General features: G+C 43.5%; 4 protein-coding genes across 13 annotated transcripts in view; 3 read left to right on the plus strand and 1 right to left on the minus strand.

Moving 5' to 3' along the window:
- The window catches only part of LOC105697991 (aryl hydrocarbon receptor nuclear translocator homolog), a 26,987-nt gene extending 16,664 nt beyond the window's left edge, over window positions 1-10,323 (plus strand). For 8 of the 10 annotated variants that reach the window (XM_012421795.2, XM_012421791.2, XM_012421790.2 and 5 more), the window contains 10 exons: window positions 3,015-3,175; window positions 6,331-6,651; window positions 6,774-6,977; window positions 7,389-7,574; window positions 7,654-7,812; window positions 7,889-8,039; window positions 8,121-8,284; window positions 8,354-8,535; window positions 8,607-8,748; window positions 8,818-10,323. In XM_012421795.2, coding sequence (XP_012277218.1) covers window positions 3,015-3,175; window positions 6,331-6,651; window positions 6,774-6,977; window positions 7,389-7,574; window positions 7,654-7,812; window positions 7,889-8,039; window positions 8,121-8,284; window positions 8,354-8,535; window positions 8,607-8,748; window positions 8,818-9,032 — 1,885 coding nt within the window. In that variant the 3' untranslated portion in view covers window positions 9,033-10,323. The remainder of the gene's footprint in view (window positions 1-3,014; window positions 3,176-6,330; window positions 6,652-6,773; window positions 6,978-7,388; window positions 7,575-7,653; window positions 7,813-7,888; window positions 8,040-8,120; window positions 8,285-8,353; window positions 8,536-8,606; window positions 8,749-8,817) is intronic. The other 2 variants (XM_012421788.2, XM_012421789.2) reach the window with 2 other exon arrangements.
- On the minus strand, window positions 9,978-15,201 carry LOC105697992 (U3 small nucleolar ribonucleoprotein protein MPP10). Its single transcript, XM_012421798.1, has 5 exons — window positions 15,116-15,201; window positions 12,841-12,927; window positions 11,364-12,696; window positions 11,167-11,275; window positions 9,978-11,049 (listed from the first exon to the last, which is right to left on the minus strand). Exons 2-5 carry the CDS (start codon window positions 12,915-12,917, stop codon window positions 10,682-10,684), a joined length of 1,887 nt encoding a protein of 628 aa, XP_012277221.1. The 5' UTR covers window positions 12,918-12,927; window positions 15,116-15,201; the 3' UTR covers window positions 9,978-10,681.
- A 41-nt stretch (window positions 15,202-15,242) lies between these two features.
- Window positions 15,243-17,916, plus strand: LOC105697993 (protein disulfide-isomerase A3). The gene is made up of 5 exons (XM_012421799.1): window positions 15,243-15,439; window positions 15,788-16,019; window positions 16,088-16,296; window positions 16,372-16,488; window positions 16,583-17,916. Exons 1-5 carry the CDS (start codon window positions 15,279-15,281, stop codon window positions 17,355-17,357), a joined length of 1,494 nt encoding a protein of 497 aa, XP_012277222.1. The 5' UTR covers window positions 15,243-15,278; the 3' UTR covers window positions 17,358-17,916.
- A 1,092-nt stretch (window positions 17,917-19,008) lies between these two features.
- Window positions 19,009-20,769, plus strand: LOC105697966 (putative SERF-like protein). The gene is made up of 3 exons (XM_012421733.2): window positions 19,009-19,187; window positions 19,845-19,956; window positions 20,196-20,769. Exons 1-3 carry the CDS (start codon window positions 19,181-19,183, stop codon window positions 20,269-20,271), a joined length of 195 nt encoding a protein of 64 aa, XP_012277156.1. The 5' UTR covers window positions 19,009-19,180; the 3' UTR covers window positions 20,272-20,769.
- Window positions 20,770-20,774: the final 5 nt, after the last annotated feature.

Here is a 20,774-nt window from a genome sequence, read left to right on the forward strand (position 1 = left end):
ATTCCCGGCAAATACCGCGCATATTGCGCATTGTGCAACATGTAAATCGACATCGCCTACAGGTGTTCCCGGCAATAACGGCGACGAAGAGAAACCAATGGTTCCACGGTCGATGCGTTTCGACGATTCGGGGGGAAAAATCATTCCGCAAGCCGCGAGCGATTCCGCACTCGCGATGGATACGTGACGAGCGTGGAATAGGGCGAGGGGAATCGGATTGTTGATACTCCATATCTTCCACCAGTGACTTACTAACCCGGACGATGTACCAACAACAACGTGGTCGTAGAATCTATGGGAAACATTGCCAACTTTTATGAGTCTAAGAATTATTAACACTGGAGCTGTCAAATCCGTGAAAATGGCCTACCAGAAACAATTAAAATCCGCCGATTGTTCTGGCGTCAAGGGGATCGGAGAAGACTGAAGGTTTGCATTATTTAAAAAGAGGATGGTGGTATTAATGTGATGCGTTTACTCGTAGGGTGTGGATATGGTGGATGCAGTGTATACAGTGACTGCAGTTTGTATGGTGGATGCAGTGTATACAGTGACTGCAGTTTGTATGGTGGATGCAGGGGACATAGTGACTGCAGTTTGTATGGTGGATGCAGTGTATACAGTGACTGCAGTTTGTATGGTGGATGCAGGGGACATGGATGCAAGAAATACAGTGAATGCAGGGTATACGATGAGTACAGTTCATACAGTGGATACAGTGGATACAGTGGATACAATGAATACAGTGGATACACTGGATGGCCCTGTGAAGCCGGTGAAGCCGAGCGGGCAGCTCCAAGCGCCCGCGACCTTTGACCCGAGAGTTCTCTCCGCTCCGGTCTCGGTGCGGCCTCGCTTTATTCTTGTGCTTTGGCTGTGTGAAGGAGCTGGCCTCCTTTAGGCAGCGAAGGTGGACCGACATTACGCAAATCGGATGCTGCCCACCGACCCAGGACGCTCGGCGAACCGGCGCGGATCTTCGGTGGACCGCCTCGGAGAACAACGCTGGAGCGATCGCACTCCTGCAGAGGGACCTGAAAAGTGACCTCCGAGGCGATGAACGAGGATCACGAGCCAGAGCTAAGTCGACCAAGGAACCAGCATCGATAAATAATTGATAAAACCTTTCCAGGTACTCCCCGAGGGCTGCGACGTCGAGAGAAAATGGCTGCCTCGGCGGGGAAATGTGGACGCGAGGGATTGGCGACGAAGGAAGACGCCTCAGGAATCTCACGTGCGAATCTACCGCGGGGAAATGATCGCGAATTAAACACCATTAAATGCGCGCAATTGTAAAGCCGGGCCATTACGCGTGGCCGAACCGGCGACGCTAAAGAGACGCCCACGGTTATCCGGCATGTCGGTACCACGGCAAGGTAATAACAGGGAGTCGGTCCCGCACTCCTAGTTTTCAGGATGCCGACAGGATCGCCGAGGATATCCGAGGATGAAGCCCGTCTTTCGCGGGATATAAACCCGAGAAGTGGTTGCCCGCGCCGAGCATATTTTACCTGCCGGTCGCTGCAATTGATTGCCCTTCGATCGGACATTTTTCCCAGGGAATTATTTATTTCCGCGGCTTCTTCGGTGCCACCCAAACGGAGGAACAGGAAAAGGACCTGCGTAATGGACAAACCGACACGGTGGAGTCGAGTTTCTCCCAGGACGTCTCGTCTAGGGATCGTTCGACGAAAAGGCGTAAAGCTGGAGGAGTTACTCGAGGGGAACCGATAGACGCGGCGTGAAATCTATTAAAACGCGAAACGAGTCTCATCCGGGCACGGATCGGGACCATCGAAAGAAACATGAGAGAAGAAAGCATCGCGGATCGAGCTATGGGAATGAATCGCACGGGATAAGTCGAGAGACTATTACGTAAATAAAGGAGCTGCGATATTCCTGAAGAATTGCTCGGAAATGAGGGACGAAAGTAACGAGCCTGCCATCTTGAAAATGGTGGCTGTCCTTAAGCCAGGCGTCCTTTTTTATAATTATTAAAAATTCGTTATATCGTTTTCCGTGAGATTATAAATCATATTTAACAGAGGTCGCACTTCCGGGGTCCGACTGTTCCGAGTAACGGGAGAAGCGCCGTTGGGGAAGCATGTCCGTAATAAATAAAAGCACACAGTGGGACATCCGATACTTGTCCGATGATTCCACGAAAGGTCCATAAATCGAACGCAACCGACCGCTTGCTACCACCGCAACGCGGAAAATTCGAAAACCGCCTTTATTCGTATGTAGCAAAATTACTACCCTCCGTGGGAAGCATTTTCCCAGGTTTAGAGAGGGATGGGACCCGAGGACGCCTAAGTTTGTTTTACCCTTAACGAGCACGCCGTTGTATAATAAAACGGATCCTTCATTAAGACCCGCGCGAATCGTCTGTCGACATCCTGCGGATTCCGCTCTCCCGTTCTTTCGCGCCGTCCCTAGGGAGGCGGGACTTCTTCCCGGGATTCCTTACATCCGATCTTTACGTCCACATTTTGCACCGAAATTGCGGATAATCGCTTCTGCATTCCAGCTTCACCCGTCTATAAGGTTTATGCGCTCTATCGCGGAAAAGAATCCAACCTGATAAGACAACCACTTGCGTTATCAGCATACAATGTATTAGGTACCCCCGGGTATCTTTAATTTTTTTTATTCATTAAGACCATATGCCCTGAAATTACGAAATTATGAATATGACGTTGCGAGTTCCTTGGCTAAATGCCGACCTGTGCAAATTTGTCCTGGTTACGCCCTGGAGAGACCTTAAGGTCCTTTTAACGAGCCCGTAGGCGATAAAACGAGGTCTTCCTTCGGCCTCGAGGTTCAGGGAATTCCAATCTTCGGGCACTTCGCGTGTCCCCGTAAACTCAGTCTTTCTTTCCGGGGCCATCTCGTGGCCCGGATTTCCGGTCTGGCTTCGACGAAGACTCCTCCTGGGCCAGTCGCGAAAAACCGCCTCCACCTGGTAATCCTCGAACTATGCAATTACCTTGGTTTTGTCTCGCGTCTTACTGCAGGGAGAATCATTGCGAAATTGAGCGACGGCGGCGGAACAAGATGACCGCGTACATCACCGAGCTCTCCGACATGGTGCCCACTTGCTCGGCCCTCGCCCGGAAACCGGACAAGCTGACTATCCTCAGGATGGCAGTGGCGCACATGAAGGCACTCCGAGGTGAGTATTTCTTACGAAGTTCACCCTGAAACCGGTAAAAAAAGAAACCTACACGCGTAACAACAGATATACCCAAGGAAAAGGTTGCAGTCGGTGATACCTATGCTCCGCCTTGTCAATAATTCCAATAATTTCAATAATTTCAATAATTTCCATCCACCATTAGTACCCAAGGTCCCAGTGCAATTGTAAACTCGACGCCTTGAACACGAATTAACATACCATAAATTTCTAAATAAGCGTACGATCTCATACGTTACATATCTTGAAAGTATGTACGCCCGTCCCTCAATTAACGCGGTAATTAAATCACAACATACGTCATTATTTCCCTTTCATTAAGCTATTTGAAATAAATACGTACTTCTAAGACTTATATATGCACTAGCTTTTATATCCAATATTTATTCATTCGCGTAAAAATCGAGTAAATTGAGGTGAATCACAAATGTTATGAAATAATGGAATTTCTTATTTTTTTTTTTTTTTTAAGCAGAGTACATGTTTACGTATTTGAGAGGGATTCGTTTCGTAAAGGGTAGTGGTCTCCACTCGTTGGTGTCTTTTTTCGGTATCTCGGGGGCCGAAAGGCATCCTCGCCCCGTATCCGGGTACAGTCGACCCGGTGACAAGGGGTTGCGGGGGCATCAAAAGGTGGAGCAGGGGAACGGGCCAGGGTGGAAGGGCACTGGGCTGTAATTCGAGGTGGTCCCCTCTAGGTGCCGGGCCCTGGGCCGCGGTAATTCAATAATGGAGGCGCGTTAACGCGCACGGAGCGCAGATCGGCTTGCTCGAGTTTATTCCCGCGGTCGTGCCGGAAACTCAAACAGCTGACCGGCCGATCGGCACGTTCTCCGCGCGGAAAATCCGCAGCTAGGCCGGGCCCCTTATCGGCCCGAGTCCAGACATTGCGACTCGAGTCCGGACCCTCCTCGATGAGAGATGCAATTGCTCATTTTCGACTCGGCGGACGGAACCACCAATTTTAAGGTTTTTTTTCTTTCTTTCTTTTTCTACCCAAGGGAGAGATGAAATCCACTGCAAGGGGAGATGAAATTTCAAATTATCTTACGTAGTGATGTTTCAATCATTAATTTTTATTTATACCCCCGTCAGTTCGGACCCTGACGAGGACCTCGAGATACGTACCTCAAGATCCTGAAAATCCTCTTTTAACCTCGAGCTGCCGAGACGGAGCCTCGTCGACCCGACGTGGAAAGTCAAGGGACTCTTTCGGCCGGAGATGGCCATATCGAATGCAGAAAGCACGATATATGCTTCCGGTGGCGGGTGGGTCGGGTGTTGGTCGGTGGGGCCTCTTGGACGAGCACATAGGCGACACGAGTGTTCCCTCGTGTCTTGGAGAGCCATGAATACGCACGAGCACGCCCGTGTGCCACGCAGGTACTCCCGGGTACACTCGGATACCCGCAGGTGCGCGCACGCGCGTACGCACGGCCGTGATTGCCCGCCAGTGTTGGTCGCAGCGTCGCATTGTTTATAGCCACTTCTCCTCTTTCCCGACAAGAGGGCTGCTGAATACAAATTGGCCGAAGAGAGGTCCGAGCCGGGAGACGCTCGTGGACGTCGCCGGTCGACGGGGTTACGGCCGGGACTCCCTCGCTGGTCGGCACAATTACGGATCGAGAACGAGAGGAACCCGGGAACCCAGGAACCCAAGAGCCCAGAAACGAAAGAACTTTCACCCACCCCGGGGAATAAAAGGCTGGAAGTCTTGGAATCCTAGGATCGTCCTGACGACGACATCCTAATTCAGGATCTCCGGCTTTCAGATATAACAGGGAGGTTTTTAGGAAGACTTGGATTTTTTTAGATTTAATTAAGAGACGTGGTCGGGTTTTTTTTTTAAGGTTTAATTGGTAGACAGTAATTCGTAGAAATTAGGTATCGTCTTAGGGACGCGTCCGTGGAGGAGCTTCGAGAGGTTCTTAGGTTCCGATTCCTGCAGTTCTTGATCTCATCTCCGTGGAGGGGGCTCGGCAGAATTGTGTCGATTAGCGCGAACGTAAGGAGACCCGGAGGCATCCAGGACGGATTCAACCGCAGGACACGTGTCGGGGAGCCAGACCTCGCCGTAGCCAAGTCGCGTGCGGACATTCCTCGCACGATTTATCGGGGAGCCCCTACTTTTACTACCTCCCTGCCGAGACTTAGCGATTCTCCTTCTCTCTCATTCCTAAGGATGAATTCGCGGTGCCCATGTCGCCACTTTAATCCCCGTTTCCCAGATTTTGTCGGCTCCTCCGGAAGCCACACCTAGAGAATAACCATCTTCCTGACTTATAAAAAAAAATTCCCGTACTCATTCTCGTATTCCCTTTTTTTAGTTAACTATCGCCGCATTTGTCTATTCGAAGAAACTTGGAATAATCGCGGAGGAGATCCCATTTGCCCGATTCTTAGGACTTGGAATCGGTGCAATGGGTGTTTCGTCCTCAAGTGGCATTAAATGTGGCGCGCGTTATAAATTGGGATAATATTCGAGGTAGCGCACCCATGGCACGTGCAAGGTAATGGTAACGAAGGTCATCGGGGGTCTTCCATAGATCTTGTTTGGAAGTCGTTAAAGCCCTCTTCCCGGAATTTCTCGTATATCGGGGTAAAGATCGCATCGCGCCGCGCTCACCGCCTCCCAGGATCCTGTCCGCTTTGCAATTCCGATCTTGCACCTCGATAATTCCCTCCAGCGGCGATGCGGCCCGCGTTCGTTTTCGGTACCGTTTCCAACCACCGACCGCTCTTCGGCCAGGTCGGCTCCGTTGCCCTTCCTCGGACGCGGAAGGAAATTCTGTCCCTTTCGTGCGAAGGGAGCCCAGCCCGGGGTCGAAGAGAAAATGCCCTCCCGGAGACCGTCATCCTGGAATTTCACTTTGTCGATGCTCGAACAAAGGCCCCTGTATATAATCAAGCAACCCTTTTCTTTCCAGCCTCCACCTCCCTGGGACCGTCGCAAATATTCTAGAAATGCGAGACACGCTAGCACCCAGGAAATCCCAAAGGATATTTGCGACAAGGGATATATCTTAGATCACTTTAAAAGGGCATCCTTATCCTTGGGTACCATGTAACTATGCTTTCCGTTTTAATATCCCATGTGGCAGGATTGCGATTAATTCCCTCGTCGCATTTTATAGGTACCGGGAACACCAGCATGGATGGCTCCCACAAGCCCAGTTTCTTGACGGACCAGGAACTTAAGCACTTGATCCTGGAGGCTGCCGATGGGTTCCTCTTCGTCGTCAGCTGCGACACCGGAAGGATCATCTACGTTTCGGACTCGGTGGCGCCGGTTCTTAATTATTCTCAGAGCGAGTGGTATGGTACCAGCCTCTACACGCAAGTACATCCCGATGACACCGACAAGGTTCGGGAGCAACTCAGCACCGCCGAGCCGCAACATGCCGGCAGGGTGTTGGATCTCAAGACCGGCACCGTGAAGAAGGAGGGCCATCAGAGTAAGCCAACGAGTCGTTGTACGATTGTATTACAAAGCAGTCCTCGGGGAACGGCACCTACGTTTTGTAAACAGCCTTTAATCGCTGCGATTAAACGATCGTTAACCATGGACCCTTTCCAGCCTCCATGAGAATGTGCATGGGCTCTCGGAGAGGCTTCATCTGCCGGATGAAGGTCGGAAATCTCCAGACGACGGGCGACATGGCCGCCGCTCATGGTCTTCATCGCATGAAACAGAGGAACTCCCTCGGACCTCCTGCCAAGGATGGCCAGAGTTACGCCGTCGTACATTGTACGGGGTACATCAAAAACTGGCCCCCTACCGGTGAGTTCGGTACAGATGCCAATCCCTTGTATCCGATACTCTTCCCGTTGCTTTTAGTTACGCGTATTGGTTTCCTCCCGAGCTGAGATAACACCTTATCATCGGTGTCGGACCTTGTTAGCTTTCGGCCAGGTTATAGCTAAAATCGTGTACCTCGATGAGACTCATCAGGGGACTTCCTGACGCGAAACCCTGACCTAGTCGTCATCTGCGATGTTTACTCTAGATTTGATGTCAGTTTTGAGAGGATCCCAGTGAATCTCCTTTTGAGTCTCCGATCGGATGTGCCTGCAGGTAGGGGAGGAAAGTACGCGATGTAGAGATCGGTGAACTCGATGGTTGTCGGGTCGGAACACTTACCATTATATACCAGTCAGGAGCCGCAACCTAACTCATGGTTTTACGCTGTAGGTGATTTTGTTCCCCCGTGTGTACAAGGTGTGGGTTTAGGTGACAGGGGGGCCGGCGGCGTCCAAGGTGGCCCTGATGGCTCAGGAGAGGATAACGTCACACATTGTTGTCTCGTCGCGATAGGAAGATTGCAGGTCACTAGCACACCAAATACTAGTGATTTAACGGGTTCGAATAGCAATAATGGTAAGACCACGGACGAATCGATCGGGGGGGCCTTGTTAATAATATCGACAATTCATCTACTCATTTATTCCCCTTACAGAATTTATATCGCGTCACTCTGCGGAAGGTAAGTTTACCTTCGTCGACCAACGAGTGGGCGGAATTTTGGGTTACACGCCTTCGGAACTCCTGGGCCATCCGTGCTACGATTTCTTCCATCCGGAAGACCTGACGCACATGAGGGAAAGCTTCGAACAAGGTAAACGACATGTGGAAATATTTCTTTACCACGGCGGAGGAGAAAGATTAATTTTAACCGAGTCTTCCGCTTTCAGTTTTGAAACTGAAGGGTCAAGTGATGTCCGTTATGTACCGATTTCGGGCAAAAAACCGCGACTGGGTGTGGCTGAGAACCTCCGCCTTCGCGTTCGTCAATCCATATAGCGAGGCTGTTGAATACATCGTTTGTACAAATACAACTGCTAAGTACGTTCCACTGGGGTGGCGTCATAAATTACGGAAGTATCATGGATGCTTTATCGGTTGACTTGTAATTATTAACCGCAGATCTATGCATCCTGGAAGCGATGGGCAAGCCGAAATAGAAGCTGTTCCTGCTTACGGGCAACCTGGGATAGATTACTCCCTTCAAAGACACCCGACGAGGGATCCCATTTATCCCACACATCACATGATGCAACACCCGGCAACGGTGACCGCTCCAGTGACGGGTAAAATATACGCAGAGATCGTTGTTGCTTCACAGGTAACTCTAATTCTAACGACGATTCGACTTCCAGGTCCACAGCAAGCCAGGCCTTCTAGTGCGCAGAATGTGTATCAGGGGTACGAAACTACTCAGTCACCGATAGCATATGGATCACCTGGGCAGCAAAGTGCATCCTCGTCGGTCTTAAGCAGGATCCAGAAACAGGGGAACACCTCGCCGACTCCTGTTCAGCAAGCCTGGGCTATGCGACAGGTAGGATCTGCAATTCTCGAGGAAGAACTAAAGCAATGGAGAGAATTGAATTATTTTCTCGTCGCTTGCAGCAACCGGTAACAGAGGGTTACCAGTACAATCAATTGAGCCCGTCAAGATCACCTAGTGGACCTACTTATACTCAGCTCAATAGCGGAGCCAGGACACCTGCTGCACAGTACCATGGCGTTACAACGGTGCCCAATAATCCTGGTGAATATTTTTTTCCTATTTTGATTAGATGATTTAGTTGCAGCGTTAAACGACTTCCTTATTTTTCAGGCATGTGGGGATGGCAGGGTCAGCAGCATCCAGCAGCTCAGCCGGATGGACAATCTTCTGCTCAGGTGGCTGGTCAACCCCAGCCTCCGCATGCGGCGCAAGGAGGCCCTGGTCCTCAGCCTCAGGAACTTTCGGACATGCTGCAGATGCTTCAGGACCAAGGTGGTGCGTCCGGGTTCGAGGAGTTAAACATGTTCAATACTAACTTTGAGTAGCGTTAGGAAGGAGAGTGTCACTGGATGATTTGTAACGTTCGAACGATGCTACCGCTGCTGTGAGGATACCCGCGAGTCTCGAGGAAACAGCACCACTTTCACTCCCGCAACTTGGTTAGTGCGAAGGTTTGTATCTACGTAGTTCCTGGAAGCTAATCTCTTGTCCGACCATTTATTTCAAAATAAGAATAACTACAGCTGACGCGCGACAAACGAGCCGACGAGTCGCAATGTGCGAGTCCCACGTACGGGAAGTCGCAAATCTAATTTTCACCAAGACTTGGGTATGGTAATTCCGCTGCGACTCCGTAATCGAGATCGCGGAGGGATTCATAAAATGTACATTTGGACTTGGAAAAGTAATCACGATCCGCGCGGGGTCGTTTGTTATGCATTTAACAATAGCGACTATTGAGAAAATATATACATACCTTTTTTTTTTTGCGAAAGTGCCATTAAAACATGCGGAGTAGTTACGTTATTTGTATATCTAAGAATACAAACTGGTCTAAACTACCGAAATCCATTGACTTGTTATTAGACGGATGGGTCAACAAAGGGTGTACGCTTCTACTTTATTCACGGCAGTGTAGATAACTACGGTCTAGTATTTTAATAGTTAAATACAGCACATACAAAGATGAACACGAACTTTCAGACACTTCTCCACCTGATTTAGAAAAGGTCGCATCTCAATATTCGGTAAATATACAGGTAACTGCATTTCCGGTATCAGTGGACTTCTCGGCGCTTAAGGAAACGTCACGACGTATTAAGCATGTTCGACGTAGTGACGGTCAATGTCACGACAGATGTGACGTTCTTAATGGCGTTGTTGGTTTATGCAAGGCATCTTCGTTCCAAACGTATTCCGAGTTTAGTATTCGTCATGCAAAAGGTGTAGTGTAAACGATAAGGAAAAAAAGATATTTTTCAACTTCTGAATTGAATCTACGTAATTCATCATAATTTTAATATAATCTTATCATTAGACGTCTAAGACTAGCTTAATTATTTTAATTATAAGTTTTGTAATTATAAACCGTGCAATCACTACTCAACATTCGACGAAAGCTGCTCGAACTTGACGATGTACAAAATTATGTAATTCACTTTGCTTCTCTGTACAAGACACCATTTTTAGGTACTCTTGAGGAAAAAAAATATATAGATAACTTTGCGTCTAAAGGTGACTGTATTTGTAAGCAACCATGTGCGAAGTGGTGTTTTTGTATATGTTTAGTGTGTTCTAAATGAGAAATTGAACAAAATTATAGCATATCATTAGAAATCAAGAACATTATTTCATTGAAACATGGAAACTTCTTATCGCAATGCTTGCGACTACTCTGTGCAAAAATTGGCAGCGATGCAGAGCAAGGAAATTTAATTTGTGAATAATGCGCGTTTCTCTTACTCTACTAAGTACAGTACAGCAATTTTTACGTGATGTAACTCTCTCTAATTTGAGACCCGTCATTTCATTACTAATACCCACAGCATCTCACCACGTTACGTGATAGAATTTTCATGAATGCAGGAGAAATCAAAATAAATAGTAATTCAACAGAAGGCACATAAATCATATTATTCCTTCAACCATAATGTGAAATTAAAACAAAAAGTGTATTTTATCTGGCAAAGAATTTCTACAGTTTTAGTTTAACCGCCGATAATGTATTTTGATCATTTTTGGTCACTTTAGGTGCTTTCGATTTTATTTGACTTCGCACTTGATCCTGCAACTGATTAAAGAATGCAGTAGAAGATTTTGACACTTTCTGAGTTGATTCGTTCATTTTTAGTACGTTACGCGCTTTGCTTAATTTCGCTTTCGCGCTGTTTAATTTATTTTTCTTCAGCTTATTCTTAAGGCTTGGTTTAATGTCATCGGTTTCCTTTCTTTCCTCCTTAGCTTTATAATGTTTGCGTTGCTTAAGTTTCTTCTGACGTCGTTCACGTTTTTTATCTGCATCGGTTCGTTCAGACTTCCCAATAATATCACCGCGTGGTTTGTCTGAAAAGAAATCAAACGATCATTTTATAAATTACAGTTTTAAATCAGAACGCGATTTTATGCTTAGAAATCAATTCTAAAATTAAATATTTTAACGAATCATTATAAATGATTTACCCTTAATTTCTTCCGGAGCAAGAAGGGTCATGTCACTGGTAGCCACTGGAGCAACTTCTTCCATGTTAATAGCAGGAATGTTACTAACAATCTTAACATCTGGCTTGGCCTGAAAATATTGGTAAAAATTATTAATACTTCGAATGCATAAATGTTCCTCTTACAAGTAAAAAATATTTCAAATTTCGTCTATATACCATTTTCGGAGTAAAGTGGTAGTTTGACAAAGCGTCCAGTTGTGCAAATAAAGTTTTCATCTTCTCTCGAATTTCAGTATGTGCTTTGGGTTCTTCTTCTTCTTTTTCTTCATGTTCAGGATCAAGTGCTTGCTTCTGTTTTAGATACTCCTCCTCGTAAATTTGGGCTAAACTACGTTTACTTTTTTCTTGATCCATAACTAATTTCTTTTTATACTCTAGGGGTGTTTCTATGGGTTTAAATTTCTTTTCTACGTCGTCCCATGCTTTATCTTTTATCCTTTGTTTTATTATGTCTTCAAGTCTAACTGTAGTTTGTTCCGTGATTAGTGGAGGTGGACGTGTTGCGACATCAAATTCTACATACTCTTGAAGAAGAGAATTATATGGTCTACTAACTGCATTTACTTCTCCTTTTAATTGCCATGGTTTTTCGGTAAGAGCTTCTTCTTCCAGCTCTTTAATTTTTTTCTTCAATCTATCCTGACGAGCCTCGAGCGAAGATTTAGACACCAAATTCGTATTTTCTTCATTTTCATTTTTATTTTCCTCTGCACTATCAGAGTCATCTGAAGCATTTGTTAAACTGAATTTCACACGTTTGGTTTGAGTAGTCCCTACTTCGGTATTCTTTTCTGAAAAAGCATCATCTTCACTAATGTCTGAGCCTAATTGCATTTTATCGTCATCTTCATTGATAGAATTCTCTATATTATTTTCTACATTTGCAACATCTCTTTCCGGACTGTCAAAAAAGGATGCATATTTTACGAGCCTTGCATCTTCTGCCTCCTTCTGTTCTTCTTCAGAAAAATCATTGAAATAGTCAACCGATTCGTCATCGGACTCATCCGTACTCTCTGCTTTAGTGTGTAATTCTTTCCTGTCCTCTTTTTTTAAATACTCATCTAATTCTTGTAATTTAAAAAACTTGTCATCCACTATCGATGACTTTTGCTTACGCTTCTTATTAACACGTGTAGTTTCTACCTTTTCTTCCGCTATCGTATCATGTACCTCGGACTCATTTTCTGGTACATCAGAAACTGCACAATCTTCACTTTCATTATTATCAGATATAGTTTCATTTTTTTTCACACTGATAGGTAGAGTTAACAAACCAGTTGATGCTAATGCTATTGACACATTCTTTAACAAACGACTCCATTCAGCTCCATTTTGCAATTCTATTTGTTGCCAGATTTGCTCTTCATCAAAGCCATTTGTTATGAGCGTCGGCAAAGCACTGTTTTCCTTTTCTGACTCCTCTTTGGTAAAATCATACAAAATTTTTACACACTTCTGAAACTCATCGGCAACATCTTCTTGTAAACTGTAAAAATTACTTCAGACATAAATATTCAAGATTGAATGCAATTTAATTATATATTTAGAATATATCTCGTTTTACACAGGAGTACTACTACTAAAATATTGTAAAGGTAAAACGGTAAGAAGAGAACAAATTACTACAGACCTTAGGAACCGTTCAGGTTTTTGTGTCCTATCGTCAACTGTTGATATGACATTTTCTAATATATTTATTGTAGCCATTCTTAGAGTTCTGCATGTAAGAAATTTGACAGGTTATAACATGAGGTCACATGCACACAAATTACATCGCGTTAAGTCACGGCTTGAAGTACAATGCTAGAAATAATTCATGAACAAATTCATGAAGCAAACCATAGAGAACAGTTGGGAGATTGCTCACAGGCAGGGTCGTGCAATCGATCCTGTGCTGCCCTCTGTATACATAGTTGATTAAAAAATTTCAAAATTGATTATTAGAATTTGGGGATTATATGGTGATTAGGATTTTGTGATAGTCGGGAGTCCTCAATTACGGTACCGTCGCATCTCCCGGTCGACACCTGACCGCAGATACCTAAAAAAGGTACCCTTGTACTTCTTTTGCATCATCTTATAATTATGGATTTTCCGTTAAGGTGACGAGAAAGAGGCAACCGGGGGGTCGGTTGATAAGGAAATTTTTCAAAAACTAGGTGTACCTAATCGTTTGAAATTTTATAACGTGAGTATAAAGACCCTGAAAAGGGATTCCATAGCAAAAAATTCCGTCATTATAAAAAAATTCCAAAATTGGAATATACAAAGGTGTGATAAGGAACTGCGCATGCGCATGACGGGGTCGGGGATCGTATATAAGGCCGAGCGCGCCCTCGGAGCGTCATTACCCTTTGGTCTTCCGAAGGGTAAACATCGGGGTACCTGCTTCGACCGTCGCTCTCACACACAAACACACACTTGTATGTATGTGGGGCCCTATTAGGGTCCGGTTCCACCCTCGAGTTAACTGGAGTTTAACTTATTTAACCCCAACTTTAACCTACGGTTAAATCTAACGGTTAACCTCAGTTTTAACCTACGGTTAAATCTAACGGTTAACCTCAGTTTTAACCTACGGTTAAATCTAAAGGTTAACTCGTTTTAACCAACGGTTTAACCTAACGGTTAAAAATCAAACTTCGGTTAACTTGGTTTGTGAAACCGGGCCTTCTGGGAGACATCCCCTCTCACTTCCGTTCTCTTTCTTAATATATTTAATTGAATTTATTACGTTTGTAACGGGCTTCGGTGCGCAGCAACCTCCACGTGGTGAGCCTGGGGGATCGGTGGTTTCCAACTATCGTTGAAAACCCCCGATCCGCAAATAGCTGCGTGAGTGATTCCACTTAGCGTGTTTTTTTTTTGTATGACAGTAGCTTAACGTAGTTAAAAGTGGAAGCACTCATTGCGTGCGTGCGTAATTGTAAATTGCAGACAGGAAGTTGTCGGGTACGTTTCCATGCAGCTAGTAATTCCGGATTTGCGTGCTAATCGAAGTAGATTTTTGCACGGCGATGCCGTACCTTTAGTGTGTCCGGCAGCTTCCGTCGGCACCCAGTACGTCGTAGCTTAGCTACGGCGTGCAAGGCTACCTGGCTCAGGTTGTCGGTCGCGCGATACGTTGTTTCGCTCTGGCGGCATCCCGCGGGGGCTCTGCCTGCTGTAAGCCGGGACAAGCCCGTCGACTGAAACTCGTATTCGCGGGCCGACAGCCGAGCCGGGTTAGTCGTCGGTGACGGTGGAAGCTGCTGGATTGTTCGCGTTAGAAGTAGTATGCCCTTCCGGCAAATTATATCCGAAATTCTATGCCAATTGGTAATGTACTCTGCAACTTACCCTGTAGTTTGCGGCGAGCGTTGTATGGACGGATGAGTATGGTATGCGAGTGGTGTGTTGTATGGACGGATGCGTATTGTATGCGAGTGGTGTGATGTATGGGTTATGAAATCCTGGTTCTGTGAGTTCCTGGGACGCCGGGAACTCAACGGAACTAGGTGCCTATGCTTAGGCGGGTCCCAATCACAGCGGCCTCCTCGTGGCGGGACCTGGGGGATCGGTACCATCCTTATGGGATGACACCGATTCGCGAACTAGCTGTGAAGTAGAATTTAATTAAGATATCCCGATTGCGCGAGCCCCTACCAGAAATTCGTTGCCCCGTCCTTGGCGAAAAAAACGGTGATAGCTGACGTACGAAGTCAGAGGGCAGCACAGGATGTGATCGTGCGACCCTGCCCGTGAACAATCTCCCAACTCAACTCTGGTTTGAAGTGCAATGTTAGAAGTAATTCATGAAGCAAACCATACCCTGACTAAAGTACCCCAAATAATTATTTAGTTCTTTACAGTGAATTACTAGGAATACATTACGTCTCTTCGTAGCCTATGGTTTTGGAACGCACCTTTACTATTTCCTGGTCTGCTGGAGGTGAATTGTCTCGGCCAATCACAACGCGACAGCACTAAACAGGTCTCGTGCGTATCACCGCTTACCGCTTTCCGACAAAGGCCACGTCTTCGGAAGAGATCATTTGGGAGTATAGTTTATTATAAGTTGAATCGTCGATGAAACCGCGTTGGACGATGTTGTTAAGGTGTTTAACTCTCTGCCTTTTGGTCCTGGGAGGCTGGGCCGCTGAGGAAGACGTATTTGAGTGGACGGATGATGATTTCATTCACGAATTGGATCGACATGAAAATACTCTCGTCATGTTTTACGCTCCCTGGTAAGAATTTACGTTATTTCGAGAGCCACGCATATTCGGATTTGTCCGAAAATGCATGCGTAAAAGAATCGTCAATTATTCATTACCGAAAAATTGCACGATTCTCTGTACTTCTCTCATCATTTGAGGTATGAGTCGAAAAGGTACCTTTAACAATGCCGGTAATTTTCTCGCTTGATTTGATTCTACATTTACCCTAGTTTAAGTTAATGCAGGTCAGTGAAATTTATTATACGGATCGTAGGTACTTTGAATCTGAAGTATTTATTATGCTAAGTATTCAACCTGTTTTATTAGGGCCTTGGATTTCAGTGTTTTTATAATCTCATGACGTATTTGTAATTTCAGGTGCGGGCATTGTAAAAGATTGAAACCAGAATATGCTAAAGCAGCCGAATTACTTAGGGGCAATGACCCACCTATTACATTGGCTAAAGTAGACTGCACCGAAGCTGGCAAGTCTACGTGTACCAAGTACTCGGTCAGTGGCTATCCGACCTTAAAGATATTCGCTAAAAGTGATCTCGTCAGTGATTACAATGGACCGAGAGAAGCTGCTGGCATTGCTAAATACATGAGGGTTTGTAAATATATCGTTCATTATTTTGTACTTCTACTGTCTATTTTACTCGAATATTTATTTCTTAGGGACAAGTTGGTCCAGCTTCAAAGGAACTAATTAATGAAGATTGTCTGAAATCCTTCTTGGAATCCGACGATGTGGCAATTGTTGGATTCTTTGAAAAAGCAAACTCAAAATTAGCCGAGTCCTTCCATGCTGTTGCTAAGAAATTGAGAGAAAAGGTTCGATTTGCTCATACATCGGCTGCAAGTCTTTTAGAAAAGGAAGGGTTCAAGTAAGTCTAATTTCAAGACTTGCATATTTATTTATTTTCTGATAATACTATAATCTACATATTTTGTTATTTCAGGGACAATATTGTTCTCTATCGACCCAAGATACTTCAAAACAAATTTGAACCCAGTAAGGTTGTTTTTGAAGGAGGCAATACAATCAGCGATGTTCATGAATTCATTGTCAAAAACTAGTAAGAATTTTAATCATGTTCTGAGTAAAAGAATTTTTAAGGTTTCAAATAACTTTTATTAAGATAGATGTAACAACGAAAATAATTTTTTCAGCTTCGGTATCGCAGGTATTCGAACTAGGGACAATGCAGCTGAGTTTAAAAATCCATTGGTTGTGGCGTATTACAATGTGGATTATGTGAAGAACCCAAAGGGCACAAACTATTGGCGTAATCGTATCATTAAGATTGCCAAAGATTTCTCTCAATTTAATTTTGCAGTCGCATCAAAAGACGACTTCCAACATGAACTGAACGAATTTGGAATCACTTTCACAACGGGTGATAAACCAATCGTACTCGCGCGTGACAGCAAAAACCAGAAATTCAGTCTTAAAGAACAATTCTCCGTTGAGAACTTTGAAGCTTTCTTGAAAGATTTGGTAGCTGGAAATCTTGAACCGTATGTTAAATCAGAACCCATACCTGAAGATAATTCAGGTAATGTCAAGGTTGCCGTCGCACAGAACTTCGATGAGATTGTGACGAATAATGGCAAAGATACTTTGATCGAGTTCTATGCTCCATGGTGTGGACACTGTAAAAAATTAGCTCCCGTCTTTGACGAGTTGGGCGAAAAACTCGCAGATGAAGACGTCGAGATTGTGAAGTACGATAGTACTGCCAATGATGTACCACAGCCGTACGATGTTACAGGATTCCCAACACTTTATTGGGCTCCTAAAGATGCCAAGTCTAGCCCTATTAGGTACGAGGGAGGAAGAGAGCTTGATGACTTCATTAAATACATTGCTAAACATTCCACTGATGGATTGAAGAATTATGATCGTAAAGGAAAGCCTATTAAGGCTCCAACCGACGAGCTGTAAATTTTGTAGGAAGTGCGTGAGATCTTCAATATGTTGTGAATTTGATCTCGTGATACAAATTTGGAACGAGAGTCGTATCATGTAACTTAGGTTTCAATATATAAGTATAATATTAAGTCTTGTATAAAGATACTAAAGACGAGAATGTAACGAATCATTGAAAAATCACAGTCAATCTGATGTCTTTGAAGGGGTGATGGAATTTGAGAGCGTGATGTAATTATTTTTTATTGCTTTACTCTTTATATCAAGGTAATGACAAATGTATTTGAAAGTACTTGTTAAAATGACAGAGACCAAATTCGATTTTGGTAAGAGATTCTGCATTTTATTAGAATATCGCTAATAACAAGCCAATGTTATTTTGTGATATGTCTATTAAGAAATTATGCAAGAATGCACTCTAGGAACTGACTAATTTACAATTACTCATAATTGCCTTCCATGATTACCAATATACGTGTAATATTCCATTCCAACTCAGATGACTGACGGATTATGCAAAATATGCTCATTTTTGTTTGTAAGAAAAGCGCATAATAAACTGTTTTATACTTTATCCAAGTTTAATTGTTGACGAAACATTCCGATTACATATTCAATAGATATGTATTATAAATACAAAGTATATGCCAACCATCAATTCCAAGGTAATATCATTAAAAGAAAATACTTTGTCAGTGATAATTTACAACCCGACGTTTTCTCTTTTTGGTTATTCAATCGCAACGGAATAAAATGGAAGTTCCAGTGAGGGTATCAATTACCGTCTTGTATAAGACTCATTATTCTTTATGTCAAAAAACACTTCTATTTAAAATTCTATGATTTCAAAGAATCATTTTACATGCACATATTAAATCATAACCCCTTCATTTTCTACTGTGTATTTATAAAATACGGTCACGCACAAAATGAATGTTTACCTCGTAAAGGACTTACGAAAACAAACTGTGTACTTTTCGAAGAATTATGTTTTACTTCCTTTTAATGCAGTCTGCAAACAACGTGATGTTTACGGTAACAAGATGGTCACCTTGAGACATTGCAGCACATTGCAGACAGTGCAGTGTAAGATACAGAGATGAGTTGGGAGATTACTCACGGGCAGGGTGGCGCGAACGCATCTTGTACTGCCCTCTGGTTTCGTACGTTAGCTTTCACCGTATTTTGCCCCCAAGGGCGGCGCAACGAATTTCTGGTAGGGGATCGCGTGTGCGCGAGCTCCTATCAGAAATTCGTTGCGCCGCCCTTGGGGGCAAAATACGGTGAAAGCTAACGTACGAAACCAGAGGGCAGCACAGGATCGATCGCACGATCCTGCCCGTGTGCAATCTCCCAACTCATCTCTGTAAGATATTTTAAATTTCTGCCGATTTCCCTCTATCAGTGCGCATGCGTGTTAATGCTTGAAGAATGGATAGCAGATTACGTGTAAGATTCTCTAGGAATATTATCGGAGGGGCGAGGGAGGAGAATGGGGAGAAGACCACACGTTTGTCAGGGATGAGAATATCGTTCTCACTCTTTATTTAGGAGGTTAGAATAAGCGAGAAAGAGACAGTCTGGTCTCTCGTTGGGTATGGTGGGAGTGAAGAATCGGGTACCCGTGAATTATACCGAATTCCACTTCTCTTCCGTGATTCGTGATGCGCTGATGTACCTAATGTGGCGCTGCCGTAGGCCAGATTCACGGACGAAACGGAACGGATTATTTTTGTTTGAGAATCCAGCAGCCATATTTTAGTACTCCGATACGGTTTTCGTAATTTCCTGAGTGTCAAAATTTCTAAGTACTTGCTTATCGGAGAACAAGACTGAAAATGACCCGTAAGTCCTATAAACCGTTAATTCCCATTTGTGACATTGACCAATCATGTTCGATGAGAAGAAAAAAATTCTCCTGTTTACGCGGTGTTGTCCTTCGAATGAAATAGTTTCTATTAAGTTACTTATTTTGCCTATTATTTGTTTTTATTGGTGGCTGTATGTTTGATTGTTGATACAACAGCAGTTTCCTTGTCACAAAAGCATTGGCAACATTTTATTGAGAGCTATATAGCCCTCATATTTCTTTTTCTTTAAGGATTATCCAGTTCTGTAGTGTTTCCTTTATTACTCCAATTAATATCGTTTAATTAGTAAACTATGAGACCCTGTGACATTATTGCATTAATATAGGCTTCTACTAGGTCACAAGGTTTCCAGTTAATACTTATCGTTTAATATGTTTCAATCAATTTTTTGTAACTACAATTGTTCTAGAAAATTCGAAGATGTTCTCTAAACTATGTGTACAAAATTTGTGGGAGTTGCGTCAGGAACGGATTAAGTTTCAAAAATTCCTAGTTGTGAATATCAGTTGTTATTTAGACTCAATGATTACTTAAGTCGATGGTAGTTTCTGTGCCGCTTTAATAATGCTTTTGTAGGACATATTTAAATAATGAAAAATACTCTACATGGTTTTACTTTTAATTTGATTAGGTGGCAATCAACGTGAATTGGCACGAGCCAAAAACATGAAAAAAACAGCTAAGAAAGCTGCTGGAGAGCAAGATAGTAATAAAGGGCTCTCTTTGGAACAACGGAAAGCACGGTAGGCATAAAAACTATATCTTCATAGCACCTGCACTAAATTTTGTGTACTTTTCATGAAAAATAAGAAATAAAAAGATTCGCAGGTAGCATGTGTTACATAACATTAATTCAAGTGACATGCGGGAAATACCATTATGATACAAATATCAAATGTAATTAGGTGGAAGTGAAAATTGTAACACTCTGTATTGGTTGAGTAATATCATTATAATTATTAAAAAATATTTCTTACTACAGAGACGCTGAACGAATGAGAGAAAAACAACTTAAAAAACAAGACCATCCAGAAAAAGCTAAAGAGGGAGCAAGATAATTTTTACGAAAGATTTTATAAATTTGAAATCTACCACCGATATTGAATTTGACAATTGTAATTACGACATCAATCATCGTGGAACGCCAATAATATTTGTTGGGGAATTCAGTATAGTAATTTAATTATTAGTCAATTTCTTCTGTTAACAACGGTGCACCGCAATATACCATAGTATGATGAAGTATTTGTTGTATACTTGTACCTGTATTATTTAATTATTACCTGATACGAAAGGTACTAGAAATGTGTATAAAATTATCTTTATATGTGCAGACCAGTCGTCAATGAGGGATGCATTTGACTGGTGCATTTAGCAGTAAGGTCATCGAGTACATAAAGTGGTATATTTAATGTGGTTTCATATATGTAAATTGAACTTCTTCAATTATTTAAATCATTGTACAATGTAATAGAACAAGTAGAAAGGATAGCATATGCAACATACTTTGGTCACTGTTTAGGTAATAATAAATCCTTCAAATATTATCACAGAAATTATG

This window comes from Orussus abietinus, unplaced genomic scaffold, assembly GCF_000612105.2.
Source record: "Orussus abietinus isolate OABI.00-Male unplaced genomic scaffold, Oabi_2.0 scaffold1, whole genome shotgun sequence".
In the NCBI taxonomy this organism is placed as follows: Eukaryota; Metazoa; Arthropoda; class Insecta; order Hymenoptera; family Orussidae; genus Orussus; species Orussus abietinus.